A 23438-nucleotide genomic window follows, 5' to 3' on the forward strand; every position below is an offset into this window, starting at 1 on the left:
TACTGAATGGAAAAGGTCTTGAAAGAGATTCAGGAGCTTTGTGCCAAACACTAAGCGACGCATTTGAGCGACACTAAGTGCCTCTTTTGAGAGACACTGCTGCCAAAAATCACCGTCTGTTACACAGACGGCAGCCAAACACGAAACTGCAGCCGGCCGAATGGTTCAACAGGAGCTGGCAGTAAAGTACAGAAACTAAAGGGGCTCATTTTACAGAATGCCCCATTTCAGAATCTTGTTTACTATATGATTGGATTATAATTAATACATTCATTTATTTATCACTTTAATGTTGCAGCTTGTAAAGGTGGGGCTTAACTACTTTGTATACTGCTGGATAACTTAACCTATAATAATAGCTTGTATCTCATATTTTGTATAATTAATCCATATTTGCAAAGCAGTTGTTAAATACATTTTGTGTTGTGTGTTCGAAGTGGTGGAGTAAAGGTATGAAGGAAAGTAGCATAAAATGGATATACCTGAAAATTGAAGGCATACAGTACTTGAAGACATAAATGTACTTAAAGTTACATCCCACTTCAGTAAAAGTACTAATACCACACTATAAAATACTCCACTACAAGTAAAAGTCCTGCATTCATAACCTCACTTAAATAAAAGTACAAAAGTATCAGCATCAAAATGTAGTTCAAGTATCAAAAGTAAAAGTATTTTTTATGCAGAATGTCCCCGCTCAGAATGTTATACGTAATTTATATATATTATAGGAGTATTACTATTGGTGCATTATAAAAACAGCATTTTGAAGTTTTCAATGAAGGGCGATTTTTAGCTTCTAAATACACTGATGTGGTTTAATTTATAAGAACAACTTTGAAATGATCACATTTTTCATGTTAAATCTTGACCTGAAAAGTAAATAAAGCTGTCAGCTAGAAAAGTAACAAAAATACAATATTTGCATCTAAAATGTAGTGGAGTAGAAATTGAAAGTTACATTAAATGGAAATACTGGAGTATTTTTTAAGTACAGTACATGAGTAAATGTACTTAGCTACACTTCCTGTGACTGACTTGATTAAAATAACTTTACATTTTGGCATAAATGTTGGTTACGTTTATTTTTGTAGGTAAATATTTAAGATATTTAAATGAACCGTTGACATGTCAAACTGTACACAACGGACTTCAAATACAACTCTGAGTCCTGCCACATCCAGAAGTACTCGGACGACACTGCTATTGTGGCGTGTATCAGGAATGGACAGGAATCTGAATATAGGGATCTGATAAAAGCCTTCAGTGACTGGAGTCACAAGAACTATCTCCTACTGAACACCTCAAAGACTAAGGAAATGATCATAGATTTGCGCAGGTTCAAGCCCCCCCTTCAGCCAGTGAATACCTGTGGGGTGGACATGGACGTGGTGCCAAGTTTTAAGTATCTAGGTGTATACCTGGATAATAAGTTGGACTGGTCCCTAAACACTGACGCACTCTATAAAAAGGGTCAGGGCTGCCTCTTTTTCTTAAGGAAGCTCAGATCTCTGGACATGTGTAGTAAGATGCTGCAGATGTTTTATCAGTCTGTGGTGGTAGTGTGTTGTTTTATGCTGCAGTCTGCTGGGGAGGCAGCATCACACACAGAGATGCAAGGTTGTTGGACAGACTGGTCTAAAGAGCTGGTTCTGTGGTTGGAGCCAGGTTGGACACACTGGAGGAGGTGGTGGAGAGATGACCTGTCAACATGTTCAAGGCCATCCTGAAATACCCAGATCATCAGCTACACAAAACCATTATTGACCAAAAAACCCAGCAGTGGACGGCTCCTCTCTCTCCGTTGCAGGACGGAGAGATACAAAAGATCCTTCGCTCCTTCAGCCATCAGGCTGTCTCATTCTTCAAGAGATTCTACCAGACTAACTGAATTTCCCCTCTGGGTTAAAAAAAGTAATTTTGATTTGAGTTTGATTTTGATAAATGTACTTAGTTACACTTCCTGTGACTGAGTTGATTAAAAGCACTTTACATTTTGGCATAAATGTTGGAAACGTTTATTTTTGTAGGTAAATATTTAAGATATTTAAATGAACCGTTGACAAGTACGAACTTGAAAGTAACGGTTCGAACGCATCACTCTGACGTCATGCCGACAGAAGAGACGTGGCACGCGGACGGTTTAAATGCTCGGAGCCGTTGGTCTTGTTTCATTCAGCAGCAGGAAGTCACGGCACCCCGACCTGTTTAATACCCGAACATGGCTTCGAATAACGGCTCAGTCGGTAAATGGGAGGTGGTGAAGAAGGGTAGGAAGAATAGCAGCGGCGGAGGAAAGACCCCGGCCGACAAGAAAGCCGGCAACGGGGCAAGGAAAGCCTTGGGCGAATCTAACCAGCCATCCAGACGTAAGTGAACATGGCCCCTGCTAGCTGCTCCGTGACCCATTTACCTCACCGTTAAAGTTCAAGGGAAAGAACAAGAGCGGGGTTGCCTGTGTGGCTGTTCTTAATAGCTGAATTATTTATTTTAATATTAACTTTTTAACGGCATCAGGAGTACTGGGGACGAAGATGGCTCATAGCTGTCATCTGATTTGACACGGTAGCCTCTGTAGCGTAGCATCGCGCAGCAACGCGACTTCCTCCGGTAAAATATTTTTGTTTTCCCCTTTTTGGTGTTTTACCAGCTCACACGAGTGGCTGTATTTCAGCTTATCTGTTGACACATTTATTTTAAAATAAAAGCGAAGTGGCCGTTGTGGTTAAATCTGCCACATACAGCTAGAGGAAATGGTAGCTAGTGCAGTTAGCTTGTTAGCTGCCAGTGTGTCAACAAAGGCAACGTCATCACTGAGGAGCTGCTGCATCTCTGGAGCATGTGTTATTAGCAACTGTGTGACCTTTAAGTGTCTTTCTGCTGCTGTTACACTTTGAAAAAATGCACCTCCAGCGTGTTGTCGTGTGACGCTTTTATTCAACAGTTAAGCTAATTAATTAGGCATCCTCTTATTCCCAGTCAGCCTACAGGAACAGCTGTCACGGTGCTGAGTGATCAGTTATCAGTGTGGTGACTTAAATCCCATCTACCCCTCATTGCATGACTTATTAAATGATAAGGCCAGTTAAGAGGCTTTGTTATATTTTCAAGCCAAGTGTTTAATCGATAATGATCGAGTTCAAAACAGTCGGGTTACTCTGAAAAATATCGTCACCCTGTTAAAATAATCGCCTTACTCATTTTTTCAAGTTTTGCAGGAAACACAAAAAACTTCACCAAAAGTGTAACATATGACATTTATTGATCATTTCACTCAAAAAGGATGTAACAAAGGATGGCTATTGGCATAGTAATTACACTGTGTAAATTATGTAACTTAAGAGAAATAAATGACTTAGGCAAGTTTTTGAACATGCCTTTGTGACTTAAGCAAGATATGGTAACACTTTATTTTGAAGGTGTCTACATAAAAGTCACACAAGCCCGTCAGAAACATGACATGACAAGTATCATGAGCATTAATGTTACTTCTAAGTGTCATTAATGTTCATTGCACATCCCATGTCATGTTTATGACACGCTCATGTCACTCTTATGTAGACACCTTCAAAATAAAGTGTTGCCATATCTTGCTTAAGTCACAAAGGCATGTTGAAAACATTTCTTAAGTCACATTTTATTTTGACGTAGGTATAGTAAATCCGCTTAGGTCACGCACTTGACATAGGCCATTATATTAAAGGAGTAAAATCACATGATCTGATCAGCTGAGAATGTAGGCGATTTTACCATAGGTGGCCGGTGTCATGAGGAGATGATTTAGGCAAAAAAACAAAACAATTTTGACAAAAAATGACGTAGGTGATTATTTTAACAGTGTGACAATATAATAAAACACAGAAGGCAGTGAGTTGCTAAACCTTTTCAACCTCTATTCAACTTAATACACAAGACAAAATGTCTGACGCCTTAACGGTACACTTCTGCTTTTAGTAAATATGTACACTCACTTATTCTGTTTTTTTATATCCATTTAGTATACATTCTCAATTTTTCCACACATTATTCAAATTCAAATCCAGAATGACTTTATTATTCTCTGAGGGGAAATTCAGTCAATCTGTTAGCTCTTGAAAAGTGAGACAGCCTGATGGCTGTAGGAGCGAAGGATCTTATTGCATAATAGACTGGTCTTTATCTGTCGATGAAAGTGAAATAACAAATCTGCACAGTCGTCTGACAGGTCTTGAGTCATCAAGCCCATGACAGGTCATCAACTGGTTTACCAACTGGGTAAAGTGGGCAACTGAATCTGAAACAGTTTGACCCAATTTACCACAAAAAACACATTATCAGCTGAAGATAGGATGATCAATGAAAGTTCATTGATAACTACCTTTTTTTTTTTTCAAACCCTGTATACACTAGGCATTGCTCAGGGAGAGGGAAGAAGAACTTGTGGTTTTAAAGGTCTAATCCATTATTTTTTTTGTCTCTGGGAACCTAACCTGTAAATCTGCCATATCATCAGAAACCTTATTAATTTTGGCAGTTTGCTGTGTGAAGATTGCTTTTTGGCACCACTAAGTAGAACATAATAAAGGGATTCTTATACAAACCCTTTGGATTGTTTGTTTTTGTATGTAGCATACTCTACATTCAGTAAACCAGGCAACAACAGCCTTCAACTACCGCACCCTCTCAACAGTGACTGATATTTGTTTATGCACCAGTTTTATCAGCGAATCAGTCAGTTCAAAGTCTGTCTGATCACAGTGACTGCGTGAGTGTGGAGGTGGTGTAAAGGTTTTCCTTACTCTATTTTGCATATAAAATCTCTAACCACCATAGTATTATGCACACGTTTTTAATCTAGGTAGCTATTGACATAGTGTAACTAAAACAAACTCTCCTTTGAAAATGTATAATCAACAAACCTTTTTGCCAAATCTCATCTAAAGGTGTCTAACACTTGCATCATGAGATTGTATCTGTTGGTTTGTGGTTTTGGCTCAAAAAGTTCGACTTGAGGCTTCTGTATCTGTTAGAGCAGGCTCCCAAATCGTTTGTGGGTAGTTAAGTCTCTCAGAAGCACAAGGAAAAAAAACGGTTACAAATATAATACCTGATTTTAATTAAAAACCTAAGATTTATTATCTCTCTTTTAGCCAATATATTTTAAATTTGATTCAGAGCTGCCTTCGACTAAAGAAGTACTTGGTCGACTAATATTTGGTAATTTACTCAATATTTGAATGTAAAACCTTCTAAAAGTTTGTCCACAAACATCATGCACTTTAGAACTTGTTTTTAGCAGAGATGTACTTTTAAGTTTCTTGAAAAAGGTAATTTGTTTTTAAAATGTTTTTTTTATTTTTTATATTGAATTAATTGACTAAAAAAATCTTTGTTGAGTAATAGACAAGTGGGCAGCCCTAGTGTATGTTGCACCTTCTTCACCTTGAGGAGCTCATGTTTAAAAAGGCAGATATGACACCAACATCAAACTTGTTTCACATTACATGCCGGCACATGTTATATGATATCTAACAAGAGCTCCTCTTTCAGCAGAAGTGATTAAGTCTAGTCCAGGATGTTATTTATGTGAATTACATGCCAGATACTTTGACGGCACGTTTATTTAAGTAGGGTAAAATAAACATTGTCAGACATCACATCAGCAATTTTTGGCTCTGTATAATAGTCTAGTTTACTTTTATTCTATAGACTCTATTCACGTGATGGAAATTGTAAATTCAAATCTGATGTAAAGTATTGATCTCTGCAGAGCAGGTTAATATCTGTATTGATATTAATTTGTTTTTGATCCCTCCCTACAGTAAATCAATACAACACAATTTAAGTGTGTCTTAAGAGTGCCAGACAAAAGTTGGCACTGTTGTGAAAATAAAATGTGTTATCAGACAGGAAGGACGTGCCTTGCTGCAGTCTGTGTTGTTGTGAAGTGGTTTGCTCCGTATCTATACGTGAAGCATTCTGCCAGCTATTCTTCTGCTGGTGTGAGAATCCATTCCCAGTCCACCCACCCTGTAAGAGGGCCATGTTGGGTACATCTACTCAGATTACACCCACCAGACCACCAAGACCCTCTGCTCACTTCTTCCACTACTTGCTATAGGGTATGCTTGCTATTGGTTTCCTGATCAATACAGGGTCCAAAGTTGTGTATTGGCGTATCTGTCAATTGCTGGTAAGCTGATTTGTTTTTTAAATATATTCACCAGTACTAGACAAATAGGTCCTGCTTGTTGATTGTAATGACATTGTATATTCTGCTGTTGGTCAACACTGCAGCTCAATGTGTTGGTGTAGCTGTTGTTACAAAACCTCACCCTCTGGTCTATTCTGGCAATGTGCTGCAACATACTTGTACACTCTTTGTGGTACCTGGCTTGATAACTGCTAGCTTGATAAAGTAAATGTTACCATAGGCACGGTCAAACACAGAATTGCGATACGCTTGTTGATGGTCTTAAGTTGCATGCTGCCACCAGTGTGCAGATTGCATACAAAACAAAAAAGTCGTCAATCAGCTTATGATCTATTGGTACCAATGTATTCCTTAGATCTTCTAGTTTCATATAATACCTGTATCTTACCAGTCATTTCAAAATTAAGCCCACTACAGCCTCTGAAAGTAAAAGTCTGTTCTTTTGGATTCTTTATTAGAAAGTGCCATGGTAAACAAATGATGGGGGAAAGTCCTACAGGTCCTACTTCTACTTTGATTAAAGTTTGCTGGAGGTGGAGTGGTGAATTTAGTGCGGTGTCTGGACCCGTCTTTGGGATTACTCACTGCGGACTGAGCATGTGGAAGCCTTATCTGATTTTTTTGTTGTGTCATAGATATACTGTCATGGGAAGTGTTGGTCACAAAAAGAAATTTCAAGCTTGTTAATTGCTGTTGTTGTACCACTAGTGTAGCTCAGAGTCATTCATATATAACAGAGCAAAACCACTGAAGTCTTTAAATGAATTAATATAATCCAACGCTGACTTCTAAAAGAAAAACCCCTGTGCAGTGCCTCATTACACAATTTATTGTCCCAGAAATGATTGCGATAAACAATGTTATTGTCATTTCAAGACTAATTTATGCCACTGATATAATAACAGGATTTTAATGCAAGACCCTTTTAAAAATATATATATATTATTAAAAAATATTCGCACATGAATGTAATATTGTGACAGGCCTAATTTCACATTTGAATAAATTTTACATATTTCCACGGTCTCTCCAGTCCCTATTCAAATAGACTCCCTTGTTGTTTCGCTGTTACTGTATGTAGCAGGTGTCAGGAGCTGATGCTGGAGAAGAGCAACTACTTGTCATGTATGGATATTTTTTTTTGTAATAATAGACACGAACACCTGACCTGGTCAGATCACCTCATTTGTCAATCGTTCAGTACTTTCCTCACTGTACAGCTCTGGTAATGCTGTCTAAGCTGAGACACTCGCAGATGACAACTGGCTTCAGTCTTCAGTTTTGGGAAGTGAAGAATAAACCTGACTGGCCGACATCTGAAAAGGGAACTGAATACGGTGTGTTCAGTCTTTGCGTCACAGTCCTGTGTTGTACCGATACACACAGACCAGATATAGATTTAGGTTTGTCAGCAACATGTACAGCTGAATTATCAGTGAACAACTGGTGACCTCTGTCAACACAGACTCAAGTTTGTGGGCGGGTCCAACTGAGATTCTTGCGTGCAGTTGTGTTGAGTTTAATACTGTAAATATCTTTGCTGCATGAATGAGGAGCTGCCTAATCTAAACTATTTTAAAAACCAACAGTGTGTGTTAGTCTTATTGTGAAAACATCCATTTGAGAAGCCCAAACAATGAAATCATCCCACAACCCAGATGTTTCTTATTACTCTGTTAATTTTCCTCCATTACTATAAAAAACGGGTGCTGTAGTTTATTTTGAGTCAATTCCACTGACACTGTCTGGTTGTCAGAGGCTTAGTCCAAATGTACATGGATATTTTTGAAAACAGGGTTTTTCCCTCGGTTCTCAAAATAATCCCAACAACAGAAGCATTTTTTTTTTAGAAAAATACCTGTTCAACTGGAAATGCAGAATGATTATTAAATACTGTCAAGAGCATGCAAATTAATTGGCAGCAAAACAACCCCATCTTTAAAGCCATGGGGCCAATCATAAGCCTGAAAAAAGTGCTAGATTGCTTGAAGTATAGGTGTGAATGTGTATGCATGTGTAATAATTCTGCGTCTGTAAATGGTCCCCAACAAATGCACTATTCCTTCCTGTTAAGTAAAGGAAATTACTCAGCAAAAAAGGGAACTAGCCCTTATATTTGTGACGTGTTTTTAAAGCATTAACTTTGGTCTGAGAGCAAAAGACAGGAAAGGGAAGTCAAAAAGTATTGACGGATGAACGCATTTCCGTCTTTTTTTCATTGGATTTTTTGACAAAAAATGAATAGCAGAATGATGTCATTCTTATCCTTTAGACTTTAACATCCTGGGAATAAAAATTAAAAGATCAGGGGAAAACAGATATTTAACTAAACGGGATTGTTTAGATATTTAGAATTCCTATACAGGCCTTTAAATATCTGTTTTTTGCTACCTCTGTGCAGTATATTGGTGTTGGCCTTTAAAGCTTAACACCGGTCAAGCTCTTAAATGAACTCTGCTAAAGTGGACACAGTTAGTTTATAAATTGGGTCTAAATGAGTTACACAGGGGGATACTTGAAATGCTTCTGGTGCTTAACTCTATTCCTTTGTGAATTGTAAGTGTTGCATGAATATTGCCTTGGATAATAACAGCCTATTATGCAAGAATGGAGGGAGGGAGGACGCAGGGAGGGGAATGCCATGGTTTCAAGGATTAACTTGATTTCCAGGGCACGGGGTGGATATGAGAAAGTTTTATGGAAGACTAAGAAGTTAGAAAAGAGGCTGCATTAAAAAAGAATAGAGCCGTTCATATCTCCTCAGAGGCGTGTCTTAACCACAGCCGACTTGTTGCTTTCAGCACCCCTGAAGATGTCAGAGACTCTGTACGACGGCTTCGAGAAGATGGCAAAGAAACAGAACAAGGAGCAGGTTCCACCACCAGCAGAGCCCGAAAACAAGAAGCCCTCATCGAGTAAACCATCCAAGAAATCACACTCCAGCAGTCCAGTCCAGACCACGGCGACTCACAAGACCCTCGAGGAAGCCTTCAAAAGTGTGAGTAATGCACTTACCTCTGTGTTCCCTCTTATCTTTGCTGGCCTCTTCGAAACCTCCTGGTTGTTGAGAAATGTTTCATTGAAATTTGCTCACAATCCAAAGGCTTGTCTCAAAAGCTCAAAGCTGAACATTTGCATTTCTTGCAGTTTAATGAGACGAAAAACAAGATTCTGTATTTGCTCTTACCCTAAAATAAAACCTTGTCTGTTGCTAAAAGTTAAAATTAAAACTGATGATTTGTCATTCTCAATAGTGGTGTGAAAATTTGGCTGATCTTTGTCAGTGATGGGAATAAGCAACTAAATGTACTCACCTTTGTCAAACCCCTAAAAGATATAAATATCTTCATACAAACACACAGAAACAATGCTGCATTGTAGCGTCTTCCAAGCAAACTATCACATGCTGACACACAAACTCATCTTTACATAATGAATGTGTTGTTTCCGAGGTTAAAGCCTTAATGCCTTAAAGTTTTATCTGTCCCGTTTCTTTTTTTAGTTGGACGTTGGGGACCTGAAGCAGCAGTTGGCCCGCAGTCAGACCCTGTTCCCAGAAAATCCATCAGTTTGGGTCAAAGACCTGGCAGGATACCTCAACCTCAATCTGACTGCACCAGAGGCTGAGCCCACACTCAGCAGCTATGCTCACGGTCAGTCAAACTCACACTTCCCAAGAAGGAAACATTGTGCACATGCAATATAGGACTCATGTCTTCTGTATCTTTATGTAGAAAGTAAACAAACTGGTATTGAAGTTTCTGCAGGGCACTTGCATCATAATCAAGAGATTTGTTTTAGATTCTCTTTCTTTTTCCTGTGTTTTTGTCTCCAGACTACCCATACTGCTTTGCAGGGAAAGAGCTCAAGGGTGTGATCAAAGGCCTCATCGGGCGCTGCAGTGACATTCTGCCAGATTTCTTCGACCACTGTGTTTATACAATGCTCAGGGAGCTGGACAGACAGTCAGGTAGGTGTTAGAGCTTACATGGATTGTTGGTAGTGGTTTGTGCAGCTTAAATTATTATTGAGCCGCACAGTCTCTGTTTTCCACCCATCTTTACTGTTGTTCTCAGTGTAGATACTTAGAAATGTAATAATTACAATTAAGTCACATGACTCAGTTCTGAAATTAATTTTGATAATTACATTTTTTAATTCAGTTCAATTTTATTTGTCTTTTCCACAACAAGACAGTGGAGAAACAAACATGTAGAGGCTGCTGTTCTGGGCATTGAAGTGGTCAGTGAGTGTTAAATCTGTATTTTATGGGACTTAATTACACAGCAGATAGCAATGAGGTGACAGGAAATGAGGGTCCAGAGATAAAAAAGGACTTGAACAAAAGACATATTATTACATGGCCAGGATCTTCGACCAGGACACCTTGTGAAATCAAAATTGTCTTTCTTTTCATTTTTGAAACAGACCAAAATACACAATCAATTCTGATAAACGCAAACATACAACATTATATCAGCAGGCCTAACAACCTAAAAACATTTCTTTTAAATTATATTTTTAAAAAGATACAAAGCTCCTACTTCATGTATACAAATTAATCAAATTATTGTATAGAAACACATTGACTGTCACTCGGTAATTACAAAATAAATATTTTAAATTCTTCACTTACCACTCTTACCATCCGTCAGCTTTCATAAACTTGCAATACATCCTCTTAAGATTAAGTGACATTTAATTAACATCCAAAATGTATTTATATTTGAGGACACAACACCAGATTCTTTAAAAAAAAAAAAATCTAAGCAAAATAGTCATAATAATAATAATATAACTGTCTATTTCTTTACCGTCACCCAATTTAACACACAAAAATCTGGTTGAAAGCAGACTCATTGCATCAAATCAATATTTTACCTTCATTTTAGGAATATTTAAGGATTGCCAGGTTCTAAGTTATTGAATGGACATAAATCAATCAAATCTTTTCCTGTCCGTTTCCAGGAGAACCTCTGCATGGCTACAGAGTTTGCATCCAGGCGATCCTGCAGGACAAACCCAGGATAGCCACCCAAAACCTGCCAGAGGTGAGTGAGTTTGTGTGTGTGTGTCAGATATCTGGCAGACTGCTGCTTCACTGCCTGTGTCTGCTCTGAAAGGACTTTAATTGAGTAACAATGTAGTTTCTTTCTTTCCTCACACTCATCCAACTTACTGAGCATTTGTCTTTTCCCGTAACCTTGCAGTAATATGTTGTAATACCTCCTGTCCTTCCTCTTTAGTATTTGGAGTTGCTGCGATCAGTTCAGAATCGTCCAGTGAAGTGTTTGACCATCATGTGGGCTCTCGGCCAAGCAGGATTTTATGACCTGAGCCAGGGACTAAGAGGTAACAGACGGTCCAACACACAAACACACACTCCTTTAGATGTTTAGACACAGTGTTTTATCATCCTGTGCACTGTATCTGTGTCTCCCTTTTCCCCCACTTTCCCAACACTATGTGCTGACATAATTCTGGGTTGGGGGTTAATGAAGCAACAGTGCACATTAGAGCAGCAACACATCCACTAACAGCCTCAAACACATGGTGGCTCTAGCTAAACCTCAGCTGCTGCTCCAGGTCTGCAGCCTGGTGTTTGGTGAGGCTGTGAGGTGGGTGTCAGTGTGTGGGTAAGGGAGGATAAATATTCTTGGAAGATTGCATAACAACCTTCTCATGCAAAAATAAGGTTATTGAGTACCATGCGGCTCGCCCAGGGCAAGGAAAGTCACAAGTCGACTCATTTTGAGGCAAAGCTACAAATGCAAAATGTCATGTGTATCATCCTTATGTAGGGATTTTAAAACATTACCACATTGTCTAAAAACAACCTTTCTGTATGTATTCTGTTGAGTTGTGTTCTTGTCTTATCCCAAATGCTTCCAAAAATGTTTCAACTAGGGCTGCATGATATTAAGAAGACATTTTTTTTTCTGCGATAGTAAATGGAATGTGAGCCCTAGACTTTCATATTATTAGATTTGGCAAATTTTCCAAGATATTGAAAATTTTCCATTGTTTTATGCAATGTAAGAATGACCAAATAATATCTAATATTGCAACAATGAATGCAATGAGACAGAATGCCTGCCGAGGTCAATTTTATGTAAGTTGTGCACCATGTTACTTAAGCATGCAAGGATAAAAAAACAAAACATGTTTTGGTTCTGTAATATTGCTCTGGGCCTTTTTGAAATGGAAAGCTGAAAAGGCAGATTGTTGACATGATTTTATTGCCAGAACTAAAAGTTCTACAATGTGAATCAAATTCTTTATTTGTGTTTCAGTGTGGCTGGGTATCATGCTTCCTGTGCTTGGAGTGAGGTCCCTGTCTTCATATGCCATTGCGTATCTGGAGAGACTCCTCCTGTAAGTCTTTAATGCTGATTCCTATGAATTCTTAGATATATTTGATAAAGGATGAGGTCTGACTAAATTTGCTTATGTTCTTTGTTACACAGACTTCATGCAAACCTGACAAAGGGATTTGGCATCATGGGTCCGAAAGAGTTCTTTCCTTTGCTGGATTTCGCCTTCATGCCCAAGAACGCTCTGTCATCAAGGTGAATATAATATAATGCAAACACTGAAACCAGGTCGTTTCAGGTTTCCTTGTTGAATAATCTTATGTGCACAGCTTGACTACGATGTGTAGGAAGAAGTGGGCGTAGAGAATGGATGTTTGTGAATTCAGCCCGGATGTTTAACCCCAAATTATACTTAATTAAAAAGCAACCACAAGACGTGACTTTGGGAACAGAAGGGAAGAGGGACTGTGGTTGATTTGCAAATACACTGAAGCCATTTATGATGGTTATTGGATTGCTGTTCCTTTTTTTTCCACATTATTTTTTGTTTTTATCCTCTGGTTACATGCCCCATTTGGTCTTTTCCAACAGTTCACACCCGTAAACAGGGTTCGTACGGGTGCTTGAAATCCTTGAAAATGCTTGAATTTAAATGTTGTATTTTCAAGGTTTAAAAAGTGCTTGGATTTTGGATAAAGTGCTTGAAATTCTTACTGTATTTCTCTTGCAATCTGACTATATCCATCTATGGACTATAGATAATCACATGTTCAATGTAAAAAATGAGTAGCCTATCTGAAATGAAGACCTTTCCTCCTAAAAGTGTAACACCATCGCTGTTGGTATGGTTAAGTGAAATCTCCCCCTTTTAGTATGTAAGTACTCATCTAAAACATGCAACTTACAACAGGTGTAAGATACTAGAAAAGTGAAAATTGATCTTGAAAGCCCTTGAAAAATGCTTGAATTTGACCACTGCTAAAGTGTACGAACCCTGTGTAAAGTTCTTCGGTAAAACTTTGGAAAGAGCTGACATCATTCTAAATGACAATTATATATTTATAAATGATATCTTACTGTTGCATCTTATATTCCTTTGGAAGTAAAAAGTATATCTTGCGTGTTTATTTGAATACTTGAGTCACAGATTTATGTGTTTTTTGCGATTTCTTCTTTCTTACCTCTCAGTGACTGTTTGCCTTAAAAAAGTAATAAAGTAGCATGTTTTTGTTTGTGTTCAGTCTGCAGGAGCAGCTGAGACGTCTGTACCCTCGACTGAAGGCCCTCGCATTTGGAGCCAAACCCGAGAGCACATTGCACACATACCTGCCATCATTTCTGTCCAGAGCCACACCACACTGTCCAGATGATATGAAGAGAGAGGTACACAAACACACTATTTAAACCAGCCTTTTGCTACGCTGCTGCTACAGTAGTCTGAGGCCCGAGGCTCTGTGCAGCATCATAAAGCTTGATAAGTTGAGTCATAAGTGACCTATCGTACAGTATGTTGTTAATAGCCTCATTATGGTGACCAGCATCATAAACCAAGATGGCGTATTTGCAATGGCTAATCTTGAAAGCAAAGTACTCTGAAACACTTTAACAAGGTTTATAACCACTAACCACTCACTGGTTTACAGGCCAGATATGGTCACTGACAAACTACAGTGTTTTCTGATCTACCCCAATGGAATTTAATTGATAAAAAATATTAAAGTTATCTAAAATGTAATCAGAGAAAAGCCTTGTCCCTCAAAAGCATTGGCATCTCTAGTGGATATTTAGACAATATACCAATCAGAGAACAATTTCCATCACAATTCACTGGTCAGCTGTAACAAAGGGATTTTGGAGAATTACAGCTTCAAAAATTAAGTCTTTTTTTTCCTCTCCTCCCTCATGTTTTTTGCAGCTGCTCAGCAGTATGACTGAGTGTTTGTGTGTGGATGTCCAGAGTCTCGGAGTGTGGAGGCAGCTCTATACCAAACACTTACCCCAGTCCAGGTGAGTTATCTGCTTTTATTTCTTACTTAAAACTGTGAAAAGTACACAGAAACAGCTCATTCCTGATGCACTGTGACAAAAGCATGCATGAACTCTATTTTTATAGTAATGAAATGCCATTGTATGTAACAGTTATTCTGGATTTCAGCTATTAATAAACTGATATCCCTCTCTTTTCTATTCCAGTTTGCTGTTGAATCATTTATTGAAGTCGTGGAACATCCTGCCACCAAAGGTACGACTCCCGCCTCGAGGTCTGCCGGTTCATAAACCACGGCCCTGGGAAACAGTTGTTAAACTCATGTGCCTTTTTTTTCCATCTTTAGCTTCGGAAGAATCTTGAAGAAACAATCCAGTCTTTCAGAGTGACCAATGAGGAGATGAGAGACACTATCGAATCTCAAGAGCTTCAGGACTGCAATAGCCTGTGTCAGGTGAGACAAATGGACAAATGAGTGAACGAACATAAAAAGGCGTATTTCAGTCAAATTAGACACTTATTTACTCCATGTAATCACATAGAAGAATTGATAATCTTTTCATTTGACTTACAATTAATAAGTTCATGTATTAACATCGGAAACAATGAAAAGAAAATGCAAGTTTGGATTTTTTTTCTTGTTAAAGTTTTTGCTCTTTTTTTTCTCCAGAACCTGCAGGTAAAGATGCGTGGCCGTGGGTTCCCCTGGTCCAAACTGCTCATGGTTCTGCTCGTGTTTGCCGCCGGCTTCATCGCTCACGACATCAGATCTCACGGCTCCTTCGCAGGTCAGTTTTAAGTGCTGATCATCTTTTTATTTTGATGTCAGATTGTGTTTTTGTTTTTTCGTTTTGTTGCTTTTGAGATCTGACAATGTGTGCTGTGTGTTTCAGATTCAACCACAGCCTTGCACCTGCGAAACTCAGGGGTCACAGCTGTTTCTCAGCAGGCCTGGAGCAAAATAAAGGTCTATTCTTCACAGGGCTTCAGGTAGGACTTCGAAATAAAATGGGCTATTAAACCAAGATTTTTTGGCATTTCTAAACCAATGCATGTGAGATATGTTATGCATTATATATTAGGGGTAGGGAACTGTCAGCAGTAACAAATCTCTGTAAAATATTCAGATTTTTGGCTATTAAAAAATTGGCCATATATTTAATTTTTCACTGTTATTAAAAAAAGTCTTAACCTTTTAATCTAACTTGCCTTAAGATGTAGGAACCCTGCATTCAGTCTTTTTTTTTTTTTTTTTTTAAATCAAAGAACTCAGTTGAAATGTTCTGGATATAAATGGAACATTGTAGTGAACTGCTTTGCATTGGACACAATGGTTGACAAGACATTTACATTTTCAACAGGCATCTGCATGCAACAGTGTAAAACTGGTTTTGTCTTGGAGCTCTAGATAGGTTTAACTTTGTGCTCTCAGTCTCTAAAGAGGCAAATGTTTAAACTTAATTACATTGAGGTAGTAATTTAATTTGTGTTTTTGTTTTTGTGCCCTCTGTAGCTGGTTGGAGACAAACACTCCTCATTATTACTCTGAGTGTGTGCGGGTTCTGGGACCACTAATGGACCAAGGTTTGGAAAAGACAAAAACAGCAGCCATCTTCATCTCTGAAAACACCACACAGTTTATTCTCTGGGTCAAAGAAAAGACGCCGCAGGCCATAGAATGGGTAAGATGAATACAACCGTCAAGCTGTCACTCGCTGATTGAATGTGTTGTTTTTATGTCATTGACCTCTGTGTGTCTTTGCGCAGGTGAACACCAACACACCCGACAGTGTGTTCCAGGTGTTGGCGTATATAAAGGAGCTGCTCCTCTTACTCCATCAGAACTACATCCTGCCAGCGCTGGCGTTCATATCTGATCTGCTACAGCGAGCGTGGACCAACTTACAGGACTCTTGCAAGTCAGTACTTTGAAGCACCCTTTCAACATTTTATATCCCTATTTTTCTGAACATCTTTGTACATCTGGCATTGAAAATTGTGTCAGGAGCCGCTTGCTTTAGCTATTTGTCAGTTTAAATACAGCGTAGTTGGTAGAGATGTGTGTGTCTGAATTGAACTGAACTGGTTGCATGAAAATTAGTTATGAAATATTTTAAAAGAGTAATTGCCCAGTTTGCCTACGTTAGCTTGCAAATATCTGACCTGATGACTGAAGAGAGAATGTGTAAAACGTTTGGCACATCTGACATGATAGTTGATCAAAATGCTGTTTAATAATGACATAAACATCACAAAAATTACCTTTAATACCAAAATGTTATGACAGAATCTTTAATAAACATAGTACTGCTAATTCTGAAACAAAGATATCTCCCTGTATGAATAAATTACAGCTAATATTAGTCAATTTTATTTAAAAGAAAAAAATGTATAAAAATTCTGCTGTTCAAAATGTTTTTCTTTGCTGTTTGTTGGTTTTGAGCCTTTGTCAGACAAACATGCAATTTTAAGATTTAAACAGTTTCGTTGGGGTTTTTTTCTGACATTCTATAGATAATTATGTTTATGAATTTTGATAAATGAATGGATTAATTGAGAAAATATTGAGCTTATTCTTCATAAATGACAATAACAGTTTAGGCCTTTACACACTGGGTTCCTTTTTTGTTGTTGCATTTAATGGATATTTTTATTTCTTCTTAACCAGTAAATTATAGAGCATTCTCTCAAACGTGTTTTTTTTGTTCCTCTTCTCTCCTGCAGCGGTGAGGTGTCCGTATCGTGTCTGCAGGAACACGCTTTGTCCTTCACCAACTCCACGTGGCAGCTGCTCCAACACACGACGTCGGCCATCAAGACGTGGGCTCAGGATCTGCTGACACGAGCGTGATGACATCACAGATGCTGACTAATTTCAACACCCACACACACACACAGTATGCACACATGAAGTTATATACACACACGCGCACACACTGACCCAATCTGAGGCTGCCTTTCGGTGCGCCGGCTCCCCTCTCAAGCCGTGATTGGACACTGTGGGGTCAGACACTCAAAACGGACCCTTCTTTCTCTTTTTTTGGCTACATTTTTAAATCAGTTTTCTGTTGTATAGATGTTTTTTTTTCTACCAATCTTTTTGTCACTGCTGGACGCAGAGGTCGTCTCTCTCTCTCTATCTCCCTCCCTGAGTTTTTTACTGCAGATTTCAGCTGTTGCTTTAACCTTTGGGTTAAACAGATTGTGTAATTTATAGAAAATGTAGGTTTGTAGATGATTTATAAACCATTTTTATTTAAAGATAAATATATATATAAAAAAAGTGTTATGTGAAAACTTGGTAAAGGGCAGGGAAAAGACCAAAATAAGATATTCCAGACTCCTCCAAGCCACTGAAGACCTCGTCAGCGAACTTCTGAGGGCCACTTCATCTCCCACACATGACTGACTCCTTCAGAAGATTTGGATCTGACAGCAAAAGGAGTCTCACATCAGTCCAAAAGGTCCAGAAGAAGAAATCTACCTGCTGTCTTGTCTGTCCTGCACCTGCACATCTTCTCGTCTTTGCTGCTTCGTCATCTGTCTGCTGTTTCTCATGCTTCTTCATTTGCCATCAACGCCAGAGCTAAAAAAGCAGCAGTCGTGTACTCATACTTGAAGGCTGATGATATTCTGTGTGTGTGTGTGTGTGTGTGCTTGTATGCGTGTCCGTCTATGTGAATCAACAAGCTTATTCTCAATAATGGGCTCATGATTAACCCCCCACCCCCGTGCCAACGTCCTCCTGTAAGCCAGAATATGACTAATAATAAACAAAACAAAACATTTCTGACCAGCTGATTCACTAACCCTTCATGTAAACAAGATGTTTGGATGGACACGGCAATGACTAATGTCTTACTTTGTAATGTAAATGATTTATATTAAAGATTTCAACCCCACTGGTTGGATCATCTGTTTTCTCTGTCATCTTAGGTGGAATTTTTAATATCTGGAGTACTGGTATTGGAATTTAAGTTTATTTACTTTTGTACTACTAGTACTACAACTTTATATATCTGCTCCACCACATTTTAGAGGCATACATTGTATACATTACTTAAATACATTAAGTGCAACTTTTGAGGACAGGACTTTAACTTGTAGTGGAGTAATTTCACAGTGTGGTATTAGTGCTTTCACTTAAGTAAGGGATCTGAATCCTCAAGGGGAAAAAGCTAAAGAAAAGACACTTTATTTCCCTATTTTTCTGAACATCTTTGTACATCAAGCGTGTCAGGACTCAGGACCTGATTGCTTTAGCTATTTGTCAGTTTAAATTCAGCGTAGTTGGTAGAGATGTATGTCTGAATTAAAACTGGTTGCATGATAATTAGTTTACTTTTACTTAAGTAAGGGATCTGAATCCTCACGGAAACAAGCTAAAGAAAAGTAACTAAACGGAACGTGTTATTTTTTATTGCAAATTGACATCCAAAATCAGTACTTTGAACTGCAAAAAAAAAGTGTTATATTGCATATTTATGTTTATCCTCCATGCATTCTTATTGACTTGGATACCTAAAATGTTTCTCCATTTAAAAAAATGTATATTTAAGTTTACATTTTGTTACATTTTCCAATAATATACATTTCTAGCAGGAGTTTGATTCCACAGAGGGCATGTATGAGAAAAGTGTACATAAAAATAAGATTTCAACCTTTTAGGACAAGGCTAGAACAGGTTTACTACTAGCATTACATCATCCTGTTAAAATAATCGCCTAACTCATTTTTTCAAGTTTTGCAGGAAACACAAAAAACTTCACCAAAAGTGTAACATATGACATTTATTGATAATTTCACTCAAAAAGGGTGTAACAAAGGATGTCTATTGGCATAGTAATAACACTGAGTGTAAATGATGTAACTTAAGAGAAATAAATGACTTAGGCAAAATTTTTGAACATGCCTTTGTGACTTAAGCAAGATATGGTAACACTTTATTTTGAAGGTGTCTACATAAGAGTCACACAAGCCTGTCAGAAACATGACATGACAAGTATCATGAGCATTAATGTTACTTCTAAGTGTCATTAATGTTCATTGCACATCCCATGTCATGTTTATAACACACTCATGTCACTCTAATGTAGACACCTTAGAGTAAAGTGTTACCAATATTAGTGTCAACAATAAAACACTGATAAACTAAACTGATAACTAAACAATCTCCCTCTAGCTCTTCTTTGCTGGGTTCTTATCTGATACCTATGAATGTGGCAAATTGTCAAAGAAGTGATGATCTTAAAGAGGTAAAATCACATGATCTGATCAACTGAGGATGTAGGGGATTTTACCATAGGTGGCCGGCGTCATGAGGAGATGATTTAGGCAAAAAAACCTTATGCGATTATTTTAACAGTGTGACGATATAACATCTTTACTTCTTGAATAAGTCAGCCAGCTCCGCTTGACGTTTCCCCCATTGACTAACTGTCTATAGGTAAAGTGACACGCCTTTTAGGGAATGAAAAGTTCTCCTTAACCCTATAAAGCCAAGTGTATCATATTTGATACATACGTTTTTGAGACCTCTACATCATCAGTGTGATATTTTTTTTCCTGAAAAACCTGATGAATACATGAATTGATGATTAAAAAAACTGAGCAACAAATTTCACAAAAATACCAGATGTAACAAAAATGATTTGCTGGTTCCACTGGTGGACCTGTGATTGCTGCGTGAAAACTTCATATCAGCAGATGTATGATGTTGTTTTATATGGAAAAAATATTTTGCATGTTTGAGGAAAATGTTAAAAGGAAAGTCAAAGTTTTATTTGGTTAAAAATATTAGGTTTTATATGATTATGTGAGTTCAAGAAAAGCAAATTGTGAGCAACAAATTGCACAAAAAGACCTGACGTATCAAATATGATCCAAATTAAATTCATATATGAAAATTGATATTGAATTAAAAATTTTTTTAGCCGGTTCAACAAACACTCCAGTTTTGAAAATTTAGAATTTTCTGGCAATTATTTCACGGTTCAGGCTTTATAGGGTTAATAGGCAGTGGCCCTCTGATCACCTGCTCAGTCTTGTCTAAATCTGAGAGGAATAATACTTTTTTTGTTAATTGCTCTTTGGGGCCCCTCTAGTGGCCACGGGGCCCTTAGCAGTGGCCTTGAGCCGGATCTGGGTGTGACCTCCGGCTGTTCTGGCTCTTTAAGCAAGTTACTGCTGCAAATTGTCGACGGACGGCGATCACGATGTCTGCCCTTTACACGGATTTATTTCCAGGTTAGTAAGTAATAATGTAAAACTTTTTGTACACTGAATTGTTGTATAACTGTATAATTACCTTCACGGACGCAATATGTTACATAATATTGAAAAGGAAATGCGCAGGTAACTCTGTGAGACTTGTCTGGTGCTTAGCTACTTAGCCAATTAGATGGAAGAAGTCGTTGGGTAAAAGTTAAACGTATTTTTAAACGGTTGAAATAGTTAGGTAAAGTATTGAAAGTTAAATAGTTGAAATAGTTTGGTGAAGTATTGAAAGTTAAATAGTTAAAATAGTTTGGTAAAAGTGGTGGATAACCCGTCGAAATAGTTAGCTAACAGGAGAGACGTTAACGGACCAACAGTTGAGTCAGTAAACTTCAACTTCCCTCCAACTGGTAACGCGATTAGAAGTAGGATTGCTGACCTTAAGAAAACCAAAAATACTGTAAAAGATTATGAAAACAATTAAAAAATGGTGTTATATTTTGGCAAATACATTGGAATACGATGTTAAGGTACGTGAGTTTATCAAACGGGTCATCAAAGCCTTATAGTTCAGGTTTTACTGCTGTGCGCGCTCCCGCGATGTTCGTGCAGATGACGTGCATTTTGAATAGCCTGCGTGTATTCATTAATTAATATTACGGTTTTTGGTTTTACATCTTGCAAAGGAAATGTTTATTTACAAGTCCTTGTTGGTTGGGGGGGAAATGTAATTGTGTAATTATCACGCTATTACAGTTTTCATCTCGTGCACCCTCTAGCGGCAGCTCATGCACCCCTGGGGGCACACGCGCCACACTTTGGGAATCCCTGGACTACAGCGCTACAGACATTTAATATTTATTACATTGTATTGAGTCTGGCCACTTGTTCGGCTCCAGTGATGTCGCTGCCAGCCCCTTCGATAGCTCAGTTGGTAGAGCGGAGGACTGTAGAGTGAAAACATAAGACATCCTTAGGTCGCTGGTTCAAATCCGGCTCGAAGGAGGTAACTTTTCCTATTTTCTTATTTTTATTCAAACGCCACCTTCAGCGTCACGTGAGCAGAGCTACCGCGAGCGCTCGCAAGCGACACCTGTTAGATTACCGTGTTAGATTGAACACCTGTGGGAAGTTAACGGTTTGATCCAGTTTTACCTCAAAGTATAACTCAAAGATCAAGTTTAAAATGTTGCAATACAATGGCGCTTGTATATTTTGTTAACATCCGTCAAATAAATGTGCGGCGAAGAATGTTAAAACATTTAGCTAAAGCCCCTCATCTGACAGGTAACGAAATTTGGCACACCACCAGTCGGCTTGTGTTACCTCCACCCAACATGAGAGCCACTACTCAAGTGTTGAATGTGGTTCGGATCGAGCAGCTGTATTTCAGCCCCTTCGATAGCTCAGTTGGTAGAGCGGAGGACTGTAGAGTGAAAACATAAGACATCCTTAGGTCGCTGGTTCAAATCCGGCTCGAAGGAGGTAACTTTTTCATTTTTTTTTATTTAAACGCCACCAGCAACGTCACGGTAGCGCAGCCACCGCTATCGCTGACGAGCAGCACCGGTACCATTTTTAGCTAGATTAATCACCTGTGCAAAATTAGCGAAAGGTAAAAAGTAGGCTATAAGTCGAAGATTTGGAAGAAGTTTTTTTTTTATGGTTCATCATGTACATATTTTGCTATTATCCGTCAAAACGTGTGTTGCATAGAATGCTAAAACATTTAGCTAAAGCTCCTCATCTGACAGGTAACGAAATTTGGCACACCACCAGGGTGTTGTCTTGACGTTGGTTCTCAGATCCTAAACGATCTCCGGTAGTGCCCGTTTAAATAGTGACGTCAGAGAAGAGTGCATCATGGGGGATTAGCTCAAATGGTAGAGCGCTCGCTTAGCATGCGAGAGGTAGCGGGATCGATGCCCGCATCCTCCACATCTTTCTTTTTCCGTCATAGTCCGGTTTTATTTTAACTTTAAACCCACTCGCCCACGTTTTTTCCCCAGCTTTACAAGAGGCCTGCACATCCGAATGGTTCAATAGCATGCTATGGTGAGGTTGTAACTTTATTACATTAAGCTTTTTAATGCTAAGGACTTACAAAACAAGAAGTTCTAACAGGATTTATTTCTTTAACAAAGTAATAAGCAATATTTAGGATACGTTAAAACTTTGAGCTCTGAGGTCCGCAGTTTTGTTTATCTTGTGACGTCAGAGGTGCGGTGCATCATGGGGGATTAGCTCAAATGGTAGAGCGCTCGCTTAGCATGCGAGAGGTAGCGGGATCGATGCCCGCATCCTCCAAATCTTTCTTATTCTGTCACAATCCGGTTTTATTTTAACTTTAAACCCACTCGCCCACGTTTTTTCCCCGCCTTTACAAGAGGCCTTCACATCCGAATGGTTCAATAGCATGCTATTATGAGGTTGTACCTTTATTACATTAAGCTTTTTAATGCTAAGGACTTACAAAACAAGAAGTGCTACCAGGATTTATGTCTTTGACAAAGTAATAAGAAATGTTTAAGTTACGTTAAAACTTTGAGCCCTGAGGTCCGCAGTTTTGTTTATCTTGTGACGTCAGAAATGCGGTGCATCATGGGGGATTAGCTCAAATGGTAGAGCGCTCGCTTAGCATGCGAGAGGTAGCGGGATCGATGCCCGCATCCTCCAAATTATTATTATTTTTATGTTGTGCTGAGCTCTGCCTCAATAAGGAGATCTG

The 23438-nt window shown here is 38.5% G+C and overlaps 1 protein-coding gene and 5 non-coding genes across 6 annotated transcripts; all 6 read left to right on the forward strand.

The window, feature by feature from the left end:
- Window positions 1-2158: 2158 nt before the first annotated feature.
- Window positions 2159-18396, forward strand: tmem214 (transmembrane protein 214). Its single transcript, XM_059357072.1, has 17 exons — window positions 2159-2369; window positions 8995-9191; window positions 9696-9846; window positions 10029-10163; window positions 11162-11244; window positions 11440-11545; window positions 12487-12568; window positions 12661-12762; window positions 13749-13890; window positions 14423-14514; window positions 14701-14749; window positions 14841-14948; window positions 15165-15282; window positions 15388-15484; window positions 16008-16176; window positions 16262-16413; window positions 17219-18396. Exons 1-17 carry the CDS (start codon window positions 2222-2224, stop codon window positions 17343-17345), a joined length of 2058 nt encoding a protein of 685 aa, XP_059213055.1. The 5' UTR covers window positions 2159-2221; the 3' UTR covers window positions 17346-18396.
- A 3230-nt stretch (window positions 18397-21626) lies between these two features.
- Window positions 21627-21715, forward strand: trnay-gua (transfer RNA tyrosine (anticodon GUA)). The gene is given in 2 exon segments: window positions 21627-21663; window positions 21680-21715. It is a non-coding gene; the product is annotated as a tRNA-Tyr (tRNA).
- Window positions 21716-22105: 390 nt separating this feature from the next.
- Window positions 22106-22194, forward strand: trnay-gua (transfer RNA tyrosine (anticodon GUA)). Its single transcript is given in 2 exon segments — window positions 22106-22142; window positions 22159-22194. It is a non-coding gene; the product is annotated as a tRNA-Tyr (tRNA).
- Window positions 22195-22575: 381 nt separating this feature from the next.
- trnaa-agc (transfer RNA alanine (anticodon AGC)) lies at window positions 22576-22648 on the forward strand. The gene has a single exon. It is a non-coding gene; the product is annotated as a tRNA-Ala (tRNA).
- A 296-nt stretch (window positions 22649-22944) lies between these two features.
- trnaa-agc (transfer RNA alanine (anticodon AGC)) lies at window positions 22945-23017 on the forward strand. The gene has a single exon. It is a non-coding gene; the product is annotated as a tRNA-Ala (tRNA).
- Window positions 23018-23313: 296 nt separating this feature from the next.
- On the forward strand, window positions 23314-23386 carry trnaa-agc (transfer RNA alanine (anticodon AGC)). Its single transcript has one exon. It is a non-coding gene; the product is annotated as a tRNA-Ala (tRNA).
- Window positions 23387-23438: the final 52 nt, after the last annotated feature.

Source organism: Centropristis striata, chromosome 18 (genome assembly GCF_030273125.1).
Source record: "Centropristis striata isolate RG_2023a ecotype Rhode Island chromosome 18, C.striata_1.0, whole genome shotgun sequence".
NCBI lineage: Eukaryota > Metazoa > Chordata > Actinopteri > Perciformes > Serranidae > Centropristis > Centropristis striata.

Coding starts and splice junctions, on each gene's coding strand:
- tmem214 (XM_059357072.1), top strand. CDS start 2,222: ATGGCTTCGAATAACGGCTCAGTCGGTAAATGGGAGGTGGTGAAGAAG. Junction 2,370..8,994: donor ATCTAACCAGCCATCCAGAC/GTAAGTGAACAT, acceptor TGTTGCTTTCAG/CACCCCTGAAGATGTCAGAG. Junction 14,515..14,700: donor AAACACTTACCCCAGTCCAG/GTGAGTTATCTG, acceptor TTTCTATTCCAG/TTTGCTGTTGAATCATTTAT.